The following is a 19,409-nucleotide window of genomic DNA, read 5'->3' as shown; positions in this document are numbered from 1 at the left end:
CTATGCGAGCCGCGTGGCTGAGGCGGGCATGGAGGGAAGCTGTCCAAGAGTGTGTTGCCACTGTGGGGGCGGGGGACTGCCTGTAAAGTTCAAGAGATGTCAGGGAAGAGTGGGCATCAGCCTCTGCGTTACAGGCTCCACCCTGTTGTGTAGTGAAGACATGTCGGGAGTGGTGAAGCTGGAGGTGGGTCGGTAAGAAAAAAGTATGTCAGCATACACAGGATTTTGGCACTACAGGGATCTCCCTGTTTAAAAGGGAGTTATAAAGTAGGCATGCTGCTTATGAACACGCGGTTGGCTCCACCACCATTTCCTGCCACACCTGGAAAGCCTCCTTTGAAATGGGCAATGGTTAATCAATGCCCTAGGGTTAGGTCAAACAATCTTTCACAACTTTCCAAAGGTAGTTATTCCAGATGTTAAAGTGGACGAATATGCAGAGGTTGTCCTATGGTTGGAGGGGCAATGTACTGTACAACCAAATGTCATTATTGAAAGGCAAAAATTGTACATTCCACCAGCACGGCACACCACAGTCCATTGAAAGTATGTGGCAGCTTTACAAATTCTGGAAACGGATTGTGAGTTCTGCCAGCATATTGACTAAAATATTCAAGATCAGACTGGTGTGCACTGCGAGTGCAAGACACTAGAGGAGAGACTTGTGAGTTGCAGAGATTTCACTCTAGAACAGACTGTTCACTTAGCCTAAAGCATGTAAGCATCAACAAATGGTATGAAGACATTGCATAGGTATAGTTGGGAAGGATCCTCTTGTGCATATGTGGGAGACAGAGCATCAGACACTTACCTCGGAAGAGGGAGGTATGATAAATGCGATGGTGTATTCACTCCTTTTCTGCCGGTGACCTCTCCCCGTGTGGCGAGGGGCGGCAGCCGCTACATGATACCCTGGGGTGGCTATATGAGGGAGGATCACATGGGGGATACAACATCTGGGGGACTAGCAGGGCACCATCGGACAAGGCATGGTATTCCCCTACCTCTCCTGAGGATGCTCCATGCATACCCAATACCATAATGGCATGTTATGCCTCCTCTCATAGATCCAGGAAGAATACGGAAGACCTTTTCTCAAGATCTGTATGGAAGACTCCTGTAAACACCTCTTCAGACTCTAACTGCAAGTCATTCAGAGCTGACTTGTCCTTAAGGAACACTTACCCAGACTTTGTACGTAAAGCATCACAAATGGACTACAATTCCCATAACAACAAGGATACTGGGATGAGGAAGATCATCCGAGTAATGTAGAGCGGAAAAGACCAAGAGTACAGGCTGTGCCCTAGTTGTGCACGCATACCTGTAGCTGGGAAATTGAAAACAGCCGCCACAGCTGACTGGGCCGCGCTGCTAGAGGGAGAAAGCTGTTTCTGTCGGTTTGGACCGTGAAACCGCTGGGGTGCGGAGAGTGCTGTGGAGCCATCCGGCTCAAGGAGGCAGAGAAGAACATCTGTCAATGAGCAAGAACGCGATGCAGGGGCGCCAGAAGCCAACGCAGGGCTCCTGGATGTTCGCAGGTGTTGAACAGCAGTGTTTACCTCAGAGGAGCTGGACACGAAGCAGAAGAGCCCAGCAAGAACCTCAAGAGGGAGATAAGCTGGGGAATGAAGGCAGTGAGAAGGGAAGAGACGCGGAACGACTGCCACTGGCTTGCCATGGGAAGATGGAAACACGCCGGCAAGAGCCGGTGAGTCCACGAAAGCGAAGCAGGGACACCAGGGCGTATTGGCAGCCATGCCACATGCAAATAAACATCAAGGAAGCAAATAAAGTTCTGGAAAGAGAAGAAGCTAGTGAGCATTTTTTTGAATGGGAAAATAGAAGAAAAGTGAAAGACTTTCATGTCTGTGAGTGTATGCAATACACATTTAAGAAAAGCCGGATAGTTTACCAGGCATACATAGTACTAGATAAAGCATATACAGAAAGATATCATGTTTGGAAGTGTGTGCAGAGCCCACACAAGAAAAGCCATGGCAGGAGAGTTACCAGGCAGTTGTAAATGTGTTTACATAAGAAAGTCCTGGTAAGGAAATACCCCAGGCAAGGACAAAGTTACAAGTGTGTTCATTTAAGAAAGCCCTGGCAGGAGAGTATACCAGACAAGTGCAAGAGTATTCATGTCAGAGAACCCTGGCGGGGAAGCACACGAGGCAAGGACAAACTGAACAGTGTATAAGAAATACATCACCTAAAGGGGTCCTGAGAAGTATATATCAGTTCTAGCAAAAGGCTGTGTGAAACCAAAGTGACGAGGATCAAAAACCTGGCAGCAGAGTGCACCAAGTACACTAACAAGACAAAGCGCCACCTTGTTTTGTGTACAAGTTGTGTTGTGAATCAAGAACAACTCAAGGAACTGATATCTTTGAATAAACTACACAGGGATGATAAATCCAGGGGACAGGACGTCTATCCTTCTGGAACGTTTGTGTTGGAGTTACGCATTTTCCTTTTTGAACATTTATAAACCACTCCAGGCCAAAGACATTACACCTTAGAGTTTATTTAGTTAGAATGTGAGGGTTAAAATTGTACTTTGGAAACCGGATGGTTTTGCTTTGGACATGCTGACTTTGATAGACCTTTAGGTTTGGTTTTAGGTAGGGAAACACCTCAGGGGACAGAGAGGCATTTCCCCACGCCCTTTTATTTTAATAAGTCTTTTACCAAAACCATGAATCCCTTGTGCCCGAGTCTCATTCCTGGCTCCTCACAGAGGACAACCGAAAAGAAGGGCAATAAACCTATTCCACAAGATCTAAGGACTTGTTTCCAGTGTGGTGAAGTGGTCCAATCACCTAAGGTTAACTTTGCCCAGCGCAGGGTTAAGGGTGCATTTTTTGTGATCATCTGGGACACTTTGAAAGGGCAGGCCAGATGAAGATGGGAGAACTCCTTCGTTGAGGATGAATCTGAGGAAGATAGTAAGGAGAACATGGTTCTTATAGTAAAATCACCAGCTGCGTGTTGGTGTGCGGGGGGGGGGGAACACTGACTAGTTGTGTGAAGGTTTGTAGCAGACGAGTGAATGTTGTGCCGCATCCTAGAGCTAGGATAAGCATTATATCTGAAGACACATACTGATGTTTGGGTGGATGATGTTGATGAAGGTGCATATTAGCCCAGAACAATTTGAAGTGGAGAAAATATCCCTTATGGGGTACTTCCGTGGTAGTTTGTAATTCCAGTTAGTCTAGCGGAGGGCAGAGAATATATGTTGCAAGTAGAGGGCCCACTGTTTTAGCGTGGGAGACCGAGTGAGGTTGAAGCTGGATCTGGATACATATGGTGGCAAGGAGTCAGTGTTGTCCCTGGGGCAAACTACAGAACCTAAGGATGTTACCTCTTACATACGTTACGGAATTGCACGTGCAGCCCGGGCGGGGCCACATTAGGGTTCTACAGCGCCTTTAAGCGCCACGGTTGCATCACAGCGCTATACACCATGCAGATCTAAACACATTATTGTGTCATCTTACTCTGCAAACCTTAAGAAGCACAGGCACCAAAAGATCTAAACACAATATTGTGTCATCCTACTTTGCAAAACGTATGAAGCACAGGCACCAAAAGGTGACTGCCCCAGAAATGCAAAAAAAGTGATTGTTCAATTGTCTGGACTATCGCGGTGAAAAGCTTCATTTTAGGAATATTCAATTTCCAAGCATCTTAAAAGTGCGCAAATTTGGGGTCAAGTTGCCTTTTCAGAGTAATTAGGAACTGGGATTGCAAAGCCTGTTGATACATGATGGCTTCCATCCATGCAACCTCTATCCCAAGCTGAATCTGTTCATCTGTGTGCACTCAGGCAAAGTTATATCTGCCCACCCTAGCTCTACAACTTAGACCACTTCGTAGCCAGACCATGCCCACCTGGTTCACTCTCATCATGTTCCCCTTCTGTGTCATGCAGGATAATGTACCTTGCAACGGCAGTAACTTCATAGCCTTCAAAGATGGCCTAGCCAAACTTGGATGCCTGAGACACTACCCTATTCCCTAACCCACGCCCTTCCTACCATCTTTGCCACCCTTCCCACCTAGCTACCACCTAAACCACACCACCTCCAAAGACAGTGTCCACCCAGCTGACACCCTAGCCACCACTATCTCTGATAGAACCTTGTGTCATCTTAGACCTAGTGCTCTAGGTTTGACAGGGGGCGCCTCTCCTAGTACTAAGCCTAACTACACCAAACCCAATACTAAGCCCCCCACACCCAAACCTCCAGGAACCGCACGCTCAGTCAACCCCAACCTTACAGCCCGTAATAATAGACTAGGCACCAGACTCCTCTTTACGACCAGTAAGCTTTCTGCCAAACCCCACACTAAGACTAATAATAAGCATATAGCCCCTAACAAGCCCAAACTACACCCCCTAAAAGGAGCTTTACTTAATGTCAGATTCCTTGCTGCCCAGCCGACAGAAATCACTGACATCATCCTAACTAATGATCTTGACTTCCTCGCCTTAACTGAAACCTGGCTACATGAGGCATTAGGACCTTACTTAACACTAGCCATTCCTGACAAATATTCCATCCTCAGAGCTGACAGACCCAATGCTAGGGGAGGAGGTGTAGCGATCATCTTTAAATCATCCTTAGACTTCAGATCAGTCTCCTCCTCCACACTCAAATCTTGTGAGCTTCTCACAGTTAAGTTCTAAACCTCGCCCAAAAGTACGATCTCTATTCACCTAACGTATAGACCCCCAGGCCCTCCTGGAGTCTTTGAAGAAGACATCACCTCGCTAATTGCTGAAAATTCCAAGCCATCACCACAAATTATCATCCTCGGAGATTTCAACCTTGGTTACAATGACCCTAATGACACTCCAGCTTCCTCCTTAGCCAACGCTCTAGCCGAGCATGGCTTCTCACAATTTAGTGCTCAACCTACTCATCAGAAAAGCAGAATTATCGACTGGGTAGCGGCTCTCAACTGCAATATTACTTGCAAGGACCCCCAACCTCTCACATTTACTGACCACTACCTCATCCCACTAGATATCAATATCAATAACGTAGTTCCAAAAAAGTGCCCTACGGCACCCGCCTGTTCGACCAGAAATAAACGCGACATCACTGCTGAAGCCTTAATACCCCTGGTCCTCCCCACCCTCAACGCACTACCGCCCACTGCCGATCTTAACCTATTAGTCAACACCTTCAACGACTCCATGGCCACTGCCATTGATACCATCGCCCCACTGAAATTGCGCAAAGGTAAACCTTGAGCTCATTTGAATTCCTGGTACACTCCCAACTCAAAATACTGAGAAAAAAGAAAGCTAAGTTAGAACTACCATGGAAAACGGATCCATCTGCTGAAAATAAACTCAATCTTACAAATATTTCCTTCCTATATAAAAAGGAGATGATTTGCACCAAAAAAGATGCCTATAACATTAGGATAAATCACGCAGGATCCTGCACCAAAGAACTATTTAACATACTAAAGGAACCAGAAAATCCTAATCCACCCACGGACACCTGCACGAAAGACAAACCCTGGTGCACCAGCATCTAGAACGCTCTTAACAACAAAATCATAGGGCTCCAAACCAAAATTGAGGATAAACGACAACAATTTACCAGTAGTACGTTTACCAGCCCAAGCTCACTAATGCCCATTGACTCCAATGTAGGCCTCACATTTAAGAAGGTAACTATATCGGAAGTTCAAAAAATCATCACCTCTCTAAAACCATCTAACTGCAAAGGGGACAGCTGCCCCGCCCAGCAACCTGAAACAATCATGGGTTCTCCCACTCTTAAAAAAACAATCATTAGACCCAGCCATACCCACTAATTATAGACCCATCACCTTGGTCCCATTCCTGCTAAAAATCCTGGACAGAGTTGCTTACCTGCAAATTCAGGACTACCTGGAGTCAAACCAACTGTTAGGAATACGTCAATCTGGCTTTAGACCTCAACATGGAACAGAAACTGCCCTTGTTGACCTCAAAAGTCAGATTGATGAAATCAAAGATAAAGGTAACGCTGCCATCTCACTCCCTTTAGACCTCTCAGTGGCCTTCGATTTGGTAGATCATAAAATCCTCTACAACCACCTATCGTCCGCAGCTCATTTCTCCTCTTCTGCCGTCATATGGATACAATCCTTTTTGGCTAACAGAACCATAAGGGTTTTCTCGCCAATAGCAGCAGCAGACCCCATCCCCATTACTTGTGGTGTCCCACAAGGCGTGTGTGTCTCTCCCACTTTGTACAACATATTTACAAAGCCACTTTTTGACCAGCTGGACCGTCTGGGTGTCGCCTACACCAATTATGCAGACGACACCCAGATACTCCTCACCCTCTCAGGCAACTACAAAGCGGACGTCATCAGGATTAACAAAATCTTCTCCATTATTTAGGCATGGATGGCCATACACGGCCTGTGCCTGAATGATGAGAAAACAGAGCTTCTCCTTGTCGGTTCACCCAATAACTTGTCGAAATTCAGCCCTAACTACAATAACATCATCATCGATGGTAACACTATTCCCATTGTTAAAAGTGTGAAAACTCTTGGCTTTTATCTTGATGCCAACACTAACCTTTCCAAACAAATCAACATGACTGCCTCAGCCACTGCCTACACTGGCAAGCTGATCAGGGCCAGCAGACACTTCCTGTCCTCTAATAGTTGCCTTACGCTGGCCAGGGCTCTTATACAGTCTAAATTGGACTACTGTAATAGTCTGTACCCAGGCGCAAACCAATCCATAATTAACAAACTACAGGTGCTCCAAAATAACGCACTATGAGCAGCATTAAATATCCCCAGGCGAGAGCACATCTCTACCACCAGGAAATCGTGCAAATGGCTCTCCATACACAAATATCGACCTAAAAACCATTTGTCTCGCATACAAAGCCTTAAACCTCATAACCCCACCGTATCTCACCAACAAATTCACCATGAAACCTGCTACCAGAATTTCCAGATCCTCCAATACCTTATGCATGACGGTGCCTAGATTCACCTTAAAAAGAGCTGAAGGTTCCAGCTTTACGGTCCTTGCCTCCCAACTCTGGAACACCCTACCACTTAACATTAAAACTATCAAGTCCTTTCAGTCTTTCAGGAAACATGTTATTGGATGGTTGCTGAACAAAAATTAGCATTTACCATCTCTTTCATATGTCAGAGGATACTACCTATATTTAACTATGCTTCCTACATGTAAATTGTATAAATGTCTGTATAATTGAAAAATGCATATATTTTACTATGTAACCGTTTCCTGAAGCGCCCTTTTACCTCTGGGTCTGGAGCGCTATATAAATAAATAAAACAAACAAACAAAACAAACTTTCTCTGACACGTTGGAAAGGTTAAACTGTTTGTCTAAGGTATAAGATTGAAGCACTGGGCTGTGCCGGTGAGGCATGAACCACATCAGGCAAGACGCCATAACAGAACCAACTGAATCTTCAGTTGGGCTTTCCCCTGCAGCGTTGTCACGGAAAAGGAATGGAGATATTTTTGTGTGTGTTCATTTAAGGTGATTTAACAAATCAATTTGGGTGGACTGCCACCAATTGTTGAAATTGGAAGAAACCCTGGATAAAGTGGGAGGTGCAAAGTTCATTTTGCTGGATTTATAGGCATTATACTATCAAATTGTTCTTTATCTTGATTTTCAACCTTTTACGGCCTTTGTGATGTCTGATGGCGTGTTCCAGTTTAATAGGATGCTGTTTGAATTGGCGTCACCCTCTGCAGTTTTTCAGTGAATTATGCATACAACGTTTAAAGGAATGATAGGATTGGCGGCATTTCTGTGTGTTCAGAATATGAGCATAACAGAGTTTTGTGGAAGCTGCTAGTCAGACCTTGAAAAAGAGAAATCTTTTTTGAGAGCTTCAGTGGAATACTTGGGACATGTAATCTACGCGGAGGAGGTAAGACTGAGGTATAGATTTGTGAGGGCTATTGAGCAGGCACCTAGATCCCAAATGGGGAGCAGTTATTCTTTTTAGGCTTGAGCAAGTACTATGCTAGGTTTGTGCAAGGATTTGCGACCTTGATGGAACCTGTCAGAGGATTGTTGCGGAAGGGTGTGAAGTACGAATGAAGTGTGACTAGAGAGAAAAGCTTCCAGAGAATAAAATAAGCTTTAGCTGCAGTGCTCGTACTAATGGTATTCTGGCAGGGTGAGCCTTGTGCAGTGATAGTGGATACCAGTGTGTGTGGCCTTGGAGTGGTGTTTGGGTTAGGTAGCAGGAATGAAACAAACACACAATCGCCTTTGCTTCCTGCATATTAGGCTCTTCCAATCAGCAGTATTCCATCATGGAACATGAGGCACTGGCATGTGTATGGTTATGCATCATTTGAAGTGACGTTCATGTGGCAGAGCCTTTGCCCTTCGTAATGATCACAAACCCTTGTTAAGGGGGCTTCAAGCTGGTGGGACAGGAAAAGCTATAACCAGTTTGTTCCGTCTAGCCTCTAAGTTGCTTGCGTTTGTCTATTAATTGGAATGTGTACCATGATCAAAACATGGGAGAGTGGATTGCTTGTCCCGTTTGCCTCTACCTGCGAGCACAGAGCGGGCTTATGATCTTCAACCTTTGGGGTACCCCTCAAGTGGTTCTGTTCAAGACCAGTGCCAACCGGAAGTGCAAGCTGTTTTGCTCTAGGGAATTTCCCCCAAGAGGAGCTCTAGGAGACACGTTTGTGGTGGACTGGGAATTTCCACTCCTGTGTGCATTTCCTCCAGTACCCGTCATTCCAGTTCCGTCAATAAGGAGGTTGAGGAGGTTCAGGAAATCCATGATCCTAATTTCCCCGGATTAGGCCAGGAGAACGTGGTACCCGGACCTTCTGGACATGTCCATCTGCCTTCTGATTCATCTCCCACAAAGACAGGATCTTTTCTCGCGAGAGGAGGGTCGGGTTCTCCATCCGGATATCAGGACTCTCAGCCTTCAAGCATGGTTTCTGAGAGGCTGAGGTACAAGGATTGGGACCTACCGGATGATGTAATGGAGGTTTTGCTTTCGGTCAGAAGGCCAGCAACTAAATCTTTGTACCGCTGTCGTTGGAATACGTTCTGCAGCTGGTATAGAGATAAGAATGTTTACCCTGTCTCATGCAATACACTGATGGTGTTTTCTTTTGCACTTGGCAAATCTGGGGCTCCAGATTGGTACCATCAAAGGTTACCTAGCAGCGCTTTCCATCTTCAAGCGCACTGCAAAGGAAGTCTCCTATTTTAAGATCCCTCTGGTAATTCAATTCTTAAAGGGATTAACTAATGTTTATCCCCCAACTCCTTTTCAAGTATCACTGTGGGATCTCAATTTGGTCTTAAACTTTCTAATGGGTGCTCCTTTTGAGCCTCTTCATTCTTGCCCATTAAGACTGCTTACCTTTAAAACAGTTTTCTTAGTGGCAATAACATCTGCCCGAAGGGTAAGCGAACTACAGGCTTTATCCTGCAAGCCCCCTCACACTGTTTTTCATAAGACAGAGTGGTATTAAACGTGAAGCCTAACTTTCATCCCAAGGTTGTTTCTGAATTTCATATCACTCCGAAAATTACTTTACCAGCCTTTTATCCTCTGACACATCCGGGGAAACAGGAAGAACATTTTTTACATTACTAGATTGGCAAAACTGAGACAGAATGATCAGTTGTTTGTGGTATATACAGGAAAGAAATTGGGTCTAGCCATCACCAAACAAACCATCTCTAAATGGATTATTTGAACAATTTCAGAATGCTACAGACTGGCCGGTAAGGACCCCCCAGAACATCTAAGGGCTCATTGGACAAGGGGTGTCGCAACTATGTCTGCCTTACAGAGAGGAGTTCCAATAAAGGCTATTTGTGCAGCTACCACATGGTCGTCCCCACACACCTTTACGAAATACTACAGTCTGGATTCCTCTACTAGCCAGGATTCTGATTTTGGAAAAGCAGTACTGCACTCTGTGCATACTTGATCACTTTGCATTTTTACTAACTGCTTTGGGAGTGTATCAAAGATGAGGAATACGTGGGAGGACACAATCCATTTGAAACACAAGTTACTTACTCATGGTAACTTTCTTTCGACTGAATGTTCCTCGCACGTATTCCTTATCGCCCCTGCTATCCTACCCCGCAGTAAAACTTCTCTTGTGGTTACAGTCTGCGCTCTCTCAAGGGGAGTAACCGTCTAACTCAAGACAGTGCTTCGCTTAACAAAACAGAACTGAGCAATGGGCGCTGCATGCACTACTTATACCTGTGATGACGTCGAGACGGAGGCCTTCGAGGGACTTTGACTCGACAGGCATCGATGCACAGCGCCCTCTACTGAACAAAATGTTCAGAGACAGCAGGCTGGATATTAGGAAATACCAAAGATAAGGAATACGTGGGAGGAACATCCAGTCGAAAGAACATTACCATGGGTAAGTAACTTGTTCCTCTACAGCAGCCATCATAATGAGGCTGTATTTGTGGAAGAGATTAAATGAGGCACCGGTTTTGTCTGGTAGCAATAAACAAGGTCATGCTGGCTATTGCTTGGAGGGTTTAGGGTGATACTGCTATACTTGTGCAAGTTGGATAACAAACCAGATACCCTGCCTTTAATGATGTGTATGCCATCAAACTTGGTAACATTGTCTGTATTGTGTTTTCTCTTTAGAACAGGCTTCTTTAAGTTGACGGACCATGGAATGGAGGAGATTTCCTCATGTAGACAGAAAGGATTTCACCCACACTGCAAAGACCCTCCTCTTTTTAGTGTGAGTATCTGTTTGATTGTGAACTGAGGCATGTAGCACTGGTAAGTCATGTACTCTTTCCTGCAGTGTCCAAGAATATCCAAACCACAGTCCTCTGTTGAGGGATATGAAGAGACCTAGCCTTATTGGGATTGCAGTGTGTTAAACCAGGTTAGATCCGAAATCGGTTAATGGGCAACATAACATAACATAGCAGAGCAGTTCGGATTGGCTCTTAGGAGGGGATGAACTGGCACCTAAGAACAATTAGTCCCATATGAATGTATTTATATATATATACATATATATATATATATATATATATATATATAACAAAAAACACCACACATGCTGTACTGTAATAATCTATACACGTGTATTGAATATTGCCTTAGGGTAGACCAACAGCCAGTCCACCGGCATCTTTGTAAGCCCTTTTTTAGCTGTTTATCCCTCAAATGACCAGCTTTTAATATTTCATATTTTCAAAACCCAAAAACGACAGAATCACTATCACATATAATACATTATACTAATTAGATCATACATATAGTCATCATGTGAAAGCTCTATTACTTAACATTTAAGTAAAATGTACTAGAATGCTAACAAATAATGTTAATGCATTTCATAATAATTTCATATTTTCAATGAGCGTATTCATTGCCACATAAATTCATATAATTTTTCACAGTATTACAATATTGCATACATTTGTATTAAAGCGATATCAGAATATCAGATGTTATTACTTTAATCTTTCTTCCAATTAATTTTACTGTATTTTAACTTCATGTATGTGCTACTATTTAAAATCTTGATGAATACATTCTGATCATGCACTTTTCTTATTCTTAATAGATAAAATAAGACACTATTAAACCAGTAGCTATAGTAAACCATATAAGCATGTGGAATCTACCTAATTAAAAAATAAGATGCAATGCCAACATCTAGTCGGTCTATTTTGTTTGTGGAAGATATTCAGCTACAGATGAGGGAATTCAACAGAGTATGAGCCCTACCTTGGGGAGTTTGTGCTGTGAACGTAGTATATCTAGACGATCAGATTACCTACTGTATACTCATTCTTTAAAGTTTTCACATATCGCCAAAAATTCGACTTTTATATCATTTAAACAATATATTAGACGTTCATAAGATGCTATTTTTGATGTTTCAGTGAACCTGTCCTTCTATGTTGGCAAAGCTGTAGTACGCAAAGTCAGAAAGTACATGTTAACAAAGAAACTAGCCATCTTTGCCAGTGTTTTGGCATAGCAGCAAATGTAGATAAAGATTTGATAAAATCATTGGAGGAGTAACCTCCATAGATATTTTTAAAATGCTTCTTTACATAAGAATACCTTCCCAAAATATTCCCCAATGCATACATGACCAAAGATTATTTGTTATATTCAGAACTTTGCATTCTGTTTCTCCAGTAAATGTATGCACTTAAATTGCCCGCTCTATGGAGTTTATTCAGTGTCTGCTGCCAAATATAAAGAATGTTATATTGTGTACATTTTAGTCACACTTCTCCCAAACTTTTTTTATAATGAAGTGTTATGGTCCAATTATAGTCTTGAGAAAATACAATGAAATCAATTTTAACCTTCAGAGGCAGTGATATATTGTATCATGGTATAAACGATTAACAAGAGTTGCGTAGCAAGCTGAAGCAACGCCTTTATTATCTGTCAACTTTAGAATAAGTACAACAATTGGTGAACTGCATATTTGATTTTTGGCATACATAGCCTTACTCTTAGATCCCGTCCCCTTTCCTCCATACTGTATGGGCGTCCCTTCCAAGGGACGGGAGACAGAACCTTTTTCACCAGAAAAAAACCTTCTTCCCCTTTAAATTTAGAGGTGTGCAGGGGTGCGGCCCAGGGAGCATGCGCTGCCCTGACTCCGCCCTCCGGTGCCACACCCCAGTCCCCTTTTCTGCGATGACGGCAACGGGCCAAATTCACCAGCGGTCCTGGGTTTGGCTTCGGCCATGTAATTCCACACGCGGATACTTCGTCTCTTTGTCTTTTCTTGTCTTCTCTATCATTCAGGTACTCAGTCCACAGGCGTCGTGCTCCTCCCCGGCACATGAGGACTTCTATACGGTTCAGCAGGTGTCCATCCTGCAACCGGCTCTTCCCAACTTCAGACACCCACGCTCTCTGCCTACGTTGCCTTGGCCCAGACCACGGTTGGCAATCATGTTTGGCGTGTGACCCGCTGTCCTCGAAGATGCTGAAGAACAGACTTGCTAGGTGGGGGGAGCTCTCCCAGAGTTCGCCTCCAGAGGATCTCAAGAACTTTGTGAAGCATCGCACCAGGCCCAAGGTAGGGCCGATATTTTCCAGCGCACCCCGCTAGGGACACTCCTGTGCGGGAGGGACCGGTCAGGTCCTTCTACCGGCACGGGCACCGAGGCTGCTTCAGCTACCGGCTTTCGGGTCAAGGGATCCTCTGATCCTCCTGGGCGCATGGTTGAGGGACCGGAAGGTTCTTTTATCGGGTCTACACCCGAGCGGCTCTGCCCTTTTATGGGCACCATGGCTGAGGGGCTACGCCCTAATATCGGCAATACGTCCGAAGGGCTATGCCCTAATACCGGCAATACTTCCGAGGGGGCACCTAAACGCTGCTCTACCGACCCCCAGGTCGAGGGTGTCACACTTACCGGACCTGGGCCCGAGGAGCACGGTTGGCCTTGTGATCCGCACGCAAGAGTCTTGGACGAGGCCGGGCCCAGCAGGCCGAGCACCACGTCGCAGACACATGGCAGGCAGCTCGACAAAATGGCCACCGTGCCAGAAAGAGGCACCCATCCGACCCAATTCCATGAATTCAGCAAAGGAGTGTCAAGGTGGGACTGGCCTCAACCAGGTACGTGGCCTAAAGTCTACCCCTCATTTGCGCAGGGCATCTTTCCTTTGCGTCCATATGGACAGGGTATGCAGCGGCTCCAGCAGCTCTCCACTACCCTGTCAGCACCCCATGCCACCTCTTTGGCCAATGAGGAGGTGCTCTTCGAGAAGTTCCTCGGCCTCATGAAGTGACCTCAGATGGGGGTTATCAAGGACACCATCAGGGAAGTCCTCCATGCAATACTAGAGGCACCACAGATGCCTCTGCCGACGCCCCAGGCCCCGGCGCAGCCACCTCCTCCGGCTCCCCAGCCGACTCCACAGGGGGCTCCAACTCCGCCTCCTCAGCCTCCGGCTGCATGCTCTGTACCCCAGCCTCCGGCGCCAACTACCTCCTCCTCCTCCTCCTCCACAGATCCTCCAGATCCGCAGGCTACGGATGAGGAGGGGGATCTGGACACGCCATCCTCAGCCAGGGCCTGCCACAAACGTCTTGCTGGTCTGGCGGAATACCTGGGCCTCCCCAACCCGAGGTCGAGCAACCTGCAGAGGAGGTTCTGGCTGAGGTCCTCACATGACGCCCCTCTGCCAAATCGGGGATTCCTATGCAGACCGATGTGGTCTCCCTGGCCAAGAAGGGCTGGCTCAAACCCCACTCGGCCCAGCCGGTCAATCGACTCCTGCATACCAAGTACAAGCAGATGGAGGGGGATACACTCTTGCTCTCGGCCCATCCTCAGCTACACTCCTCGGTGATCACTGCGGCATCACTATACTCCAAGCCTCATTCGTCCTCAGCCTACCGTCAGGCCAACGCAGATGCCATGCTGGCTGCCGCCAACTAAAGATTATGGCGGGAAATTGGGGACTTCCTCCCGGAACTTCCCGCCCAGAGCCAATCACGCTTTAAGGGGGGGGCTTGCTGAAGCCAAGCTGGTGGCGCATGACCTCATGGAATCCACAGTGGCTCATATCGATACCTCAGGCCGGGCCATCTGTATTGCCACAGACATGAGAAGAACAGCCTGGCTCAGGCAACAAAATTCAACCCGGATGTCCAGGAGCGCATTCTAGATCTACCGTTTGAGGGTGGCCGGGGGGGCTCTTCCACTCCTCTTCAGACGAGGAGCTGGACAAAAAGAAAAACAGCTCACAAAAGGCAAAGTCTTTATCCATCCTTACAAAGACCACTCCCAAGTCGTACACCCAATCTCAGCAGCACTTGGAAAGGGGTCGTACATATGGAGGGTTCCCTGGCTTCCAGGAACGCAGATCCAGGCAGTCGGACCGCTCGCAGTCTCAGAGCCGGCGCAAGCAACAAAAGAGGGAGGGGTAAGGCCTTTTTCCATTCCCCCTCCTCAGTGTCAGCCTCTAAGGAAAGAAGGCATGACACACCCCTTCGGGTCCACGTGTCTCCGGTGGGGGGCAGGCTTGCTCTCCATGCACAGTTCTGGCACCAGAATTTCACAGGGTACCGCCTTCCTATCCCAGCCTCTCCTCCCTCCTCCCTTCCACTCCCACAGGTTGCAACAGCAACTCTTTTTGCGGAGATCCGGTCGTTCGTAGAGAGCCAGGCAGTGGAGGAAGGCCCAACCTCCCAGCAAGGCTTTGGCTTTTACTACAGGATTTTCGCCATTCAGAAGAAGAACCAGGCGGGCCTGAGTTGTGCTGGACCTTTCCACCCTCAACCTCTCCTTACCAAGCAAAAATTAAAGGTGGTTACACCAGCTTTTATAGCGGAGAGATTGGACAAGGGAGACTGGATGTGCTCCCTGGATCTGAGGGACGCGTACCTACACGTCCCGATTTGTCAGCCCCATCGTTTTTCCCACAGTTCAGGATCATGGGATACCATTTTCAATACAAGGTCCTTCCTTTTGGCCTCAACTCGACCCCAGGGTCTTTACCGGACTCATGAATGCCGTGGCGGCCCTCCTCAGAGCACAGGGTCACCACATCTACCCATACCTCGACGACTGGCTCGTCAGGGCTACATCTCCGGAAGCGGTTCACCACTCTTCCCATGCCCTTATGAATACACTTCACGATCTGGGCTTCTCGCTCAATCTCAAGAAGTCGCAGCTGCAGCCCACGCAGACTCTGACCCTCCTGGGCCTCATCTGGGACATGTGCTCAGAGAAGGTCTTCCCGTCAGAGGACAACATCTCAGCCATTGAGAGGGCCACCGCCCATTTCCTCAGCAGAGAGGTGACCTCGGCATGGTGGTACCAACATCTCCTGGGTCTACTTGCAGTGGTCCTATTAGCTGTTCCGCACACGAGACTAAGGATGAGGAGGATTCAGCAGCACTTCGCGGCCTCATGGAACCAGGAGAGGGGCTCTCAATCCGAGATTATCAACGTCCCTTCATCTCTCCACCCGGACCTAACATGGTGGTCCAGGGACTGCAACCTACGGACGGGCAAGCCCTTTCGGCCGCCCTCCCCGCAGGCCACCATCACCACAGACTCCTTGCTCGAGGGCTGGGGAGCCACCCTGGACATCCTCTCAGTCCACGGCCCCTGGACTCGACAGGAGCAGGAATACAACATCAATTGGTTCGAGCTGAACGCCATCTGGTTAGCGCTCGGAGCATTCCTACCGCTTCTCAGAGGCAAGGTTGTCCTCATCCAGACAGACAACTCACCCAGCATGTACTACGTCAACAAGCAGGGGGGCACCAGATCCCCTCCTCTGTGCAGACTGGTGATCAGCATGTGGGAGGGCGCCCTAGAAAACGACATTAACCTCACGGCAGTCCACCTCATGGGGGAATCCAACTTGGAAGCGGACAGGCTCAGCAGGCTGGGAGTGGACAATTATGAGTGGCAGCTAAACAACCTCGGTCTTCAGGAGATCTTCGAGGTGGGGTCACCCCCACGTGCATCTCTTTGCCACCTGGCACAACAAGAAGTGTCCCCAGTTTGCATCCTGGCAAGGTCAGGGCCCCAGCTCTCTGTGTGACGCATTTCACCACCAGTGGACCGGCATGAAAGCCTACGCCTTTCCGCCCACTCCCCTGATCCACAGGGTAATTTGCAAAATCAAGGACTCTCACCGACTCCTCATTATTCTGATAGCTCCATGGTGGCCGACCAGGCCATGGTTTTCTGAGCTTCTCGGCCTCTCGGAGGTGCCCCCGATTCACCTTCCGACTGGCCCAGCACATCTTCTGGTACAGCAGGGGGGCAGAGTCATCCACCCTGCCCCACAGAAACGAGCCCTTACAGCGTGGTACCTGAGCAGGTAACTCTTCGGCACCTTAGCCTCTCACAGGCCAATCTGGAGATCATGCAGGGCGCCAGGAGCAAAGCCACCAGGGCCCAGTACAAGAGCAAATGGACCAGATTCTGCCACTGGGCAGACTCCAAGGGTATCGACCGCTTGGCTTGGACTTTGTCCACCTGCAAGTCAGAATGAGCGAGGTGCATCGAAAAGGAGAACACATTGTCCACCTACCACACATACCTTTCAGCCATTGGGACTTATAGGAACTCGGAAGAGGGCATTTTCTCCTCCTCCAACCCTATAATCAACAAACATCTGACGGGTCTCGCTAGGCTCTACCCGCCCGTCAAGAGACTACAGCCTGTGTGGGACCTTAACATAGTCTTGGGCGCCCTGGCGCACAAACCATTCGAGCCAATGGCGTCAGTGGGCATCATGCTGGTCACCATCAAGACGGCCTTACTAGTCGGTCTTACCTCGGCTCGCAGAGTCTGCGAGATCCAGGCGCTGGTCGCCTCTGAACCATATACCACCTTTCACAAGGACAAGGTAGTCATGCGGGCGCCCCTGTCATATCTGCCCAAGGTTCCGTCTGCGTTCCACTTGAACGAGGAAATAGTCCTTCTCCAGCATGGGGTCTGGCATGGATTCACATGCTCATGAATATTCCCCGTCGTCAGGCTGCGAATCCTCGGTAAAGAAAAAATCAGTATCAGTTTCGTTTCTGATCTGTCTTTCGTAGTAGTAACCAATCACTGATCTCTGCGTCATACTGACCACAGCCAACGACTGCCCTCTACCTAAGCCCCGCCTCTGGCAGCCATCTTCAGATTTTTACCGCACGTTCAAGTGTTGGGAGTCCTCGTGCTTAGCTCTCGAGCTTTTACTGCGTGTTTCGCGCTTTTTCAGGTGAATTTTCACATTTTTTGGTTCATTCAAGCTCCACCGTTTCTACTCCCGTTAACGGCTACCCGTTGCGGGATTTTCCTACGCCCCTCAAAGGTGAAGATTTTGTCGAATCAACAACTTCAAGATGGCCCAGGATGCGAGTTCGTCGCCCGGACCCAAGCTGTTTCGCAGCTGCCCTGGATGCGGGCTGCAGAATGTGTTTAAGGAAGACGAACATTCACGGTGCCTCTACTGTCTTCATGGGGACAAGACTCATGTAGAGAAGGACTGCCAGTTCTGCAAGAACTTGTCGGAGCGGACCATGAGGGACCGTCGATCCCGTCTCGCCAGCTGGTTGGAGAAGGACTCGACGGGTGAGAAGAAGAAGAAAGGGTCCGAGCGGGCTTCTAAGTCCTGTGCGGGCGCCCCGGCGACGGGGGCCCAACACCAGGCCAAGCGCCGCGAGTCTGCTGGCTCCGGGAGGGCCGAAAGGTCGGCTCTTCAGTCGCCAGGCAGGGCGCACCTTCCCCGGCACCGTCAACCACGAGCCATCGCTCCGGTTCGGGGAAGAGGAAGTCCGAGACCCCGGGTAAGCTTCGGGAGAAGCCCCATCCGATCTCGGAAGAGGGGGAGCGAGGCGTCGCCCCTCCCCCGAAGGAGAAGGCCTGGGACGCACCTAAGGTGGTGAAGGCCCCTACCCAGCAGGCAAAGGCCTCTATCGTGGCGATCGCGGCCAACCCGCAGAGACCTTGCCAGCGGAGACTGCCTCCGGGACTAGAGTTTCCCTGCCGCCAAGGAGGGCATCCTCTTTTGAGCCCATCGTCGTGGCCGCCATGATGGAAGAAGCGAGGGGGGGCACGGTAGCCTCCTCGAGCTCGGAGTCAGCCTCGGAGGAGGAACTGACCGAGGCCGTGAGGAACCTCGAAGTCCAATTCGAGAAGGTTTGATCCCGTAAGGAAGATCCTCGGGAGATAACCGAGGAAGACGACGATGGTGAGGAAGAGCAGCCTTCCCTTCCGACGCAGCCGGAACCTAGGCCTCAGGATGGCTCGGTGGCCATTTTGTCTGCGATCCAGTCCTTATGCTCTGAGATAAGGACGAGGTTCCCACGGCCCAGGCCGGAGGACCCGCAGCCTGGCCCGTCGGGAAGTCCTCAGAACAAAGGACGGAGGACCCAACCCTCTCCTCCGCTCGCCCCCGTAAGGCCTACAGTTCCCTCCTCATCCTCCCACGAGTCGGGAGATGACGGTGCGTTGGGCTCCACGACGGGTTCTGAGGGCGACGACGACGGAACGGGTCTCCCGTCTCCCGTCGCACGGGCCTCGCCGCCCGACGAGATTGGCTCATTCCACGCCATGATCGCCAGGGCGTCCGAATTGTTCCAGCTCGGCCCGGAGGAGCAGAAAAAGGAAGGTTTCCTCTATCAGCGCCGGGAGGCCAAGAGGAAGACTGTCATTGCGGTGCCTCTAATCGATGACATCTGGGAGGAAGGCCTGTCGGTTCTCAAAAACCCCTCCACGGCACCAGCCAAACGGGACTGGTACGAGAAGAAATACCGGGTCCCCGAAACCGCTCCCCTGTGCCTCAGGGCCCAGCCAACGCCAGACTCGGTCGTCTCGGCGGCGGCAAAGAACAAAGCGGCGGAGT

The 19,409-nt window shown here is 48.6% G+C and overlaps 1 protein-coding gene across 4 annotated transcripts in view; it reads left to right on the top strand.

Moving 5' to 3' along the window:
- Positions 1 to 19,409, top strand: part of STAMBP (STAM binding protein) — a 675,416-nt gene that overhangs the window by 538,499 nt on the left and 117,508 nt on the right. For all 4 annotated transcript variants that reach the window (XM_069618921.1, XM_069618923.1, XM_069618924.1 and 1 more), the window contains exon 9: positions 10,695 to 10,794. In XM_069618921.1, coding sequence (XP_069475022.1) covers positions 10,695 to 10,794 — 100 coding nt within the window. The remainder of the gene's footprint in view (positions 1 to 10,694; positions 10,795 to 19,409) is intronic.

The sequence above is a fragment of the Ambystoma mexicanum genome, chromosome 10 (genome assembly GCF_040938575.1).
Source record: "Ambystoma mexicanum isolate Mex_15411 chromosome 10, UKY_AmexF1_1, whole genome shotgun sequence".
NCBI lineage: Eukaryota > Metazoa > Chordata > Amphibia > Caudata > Ambystomatidae > Ambystoma > Ambystoma mexicanum.
This window is presented reverse-complemented; position numbering and strand designations above follow the sequence as displayed.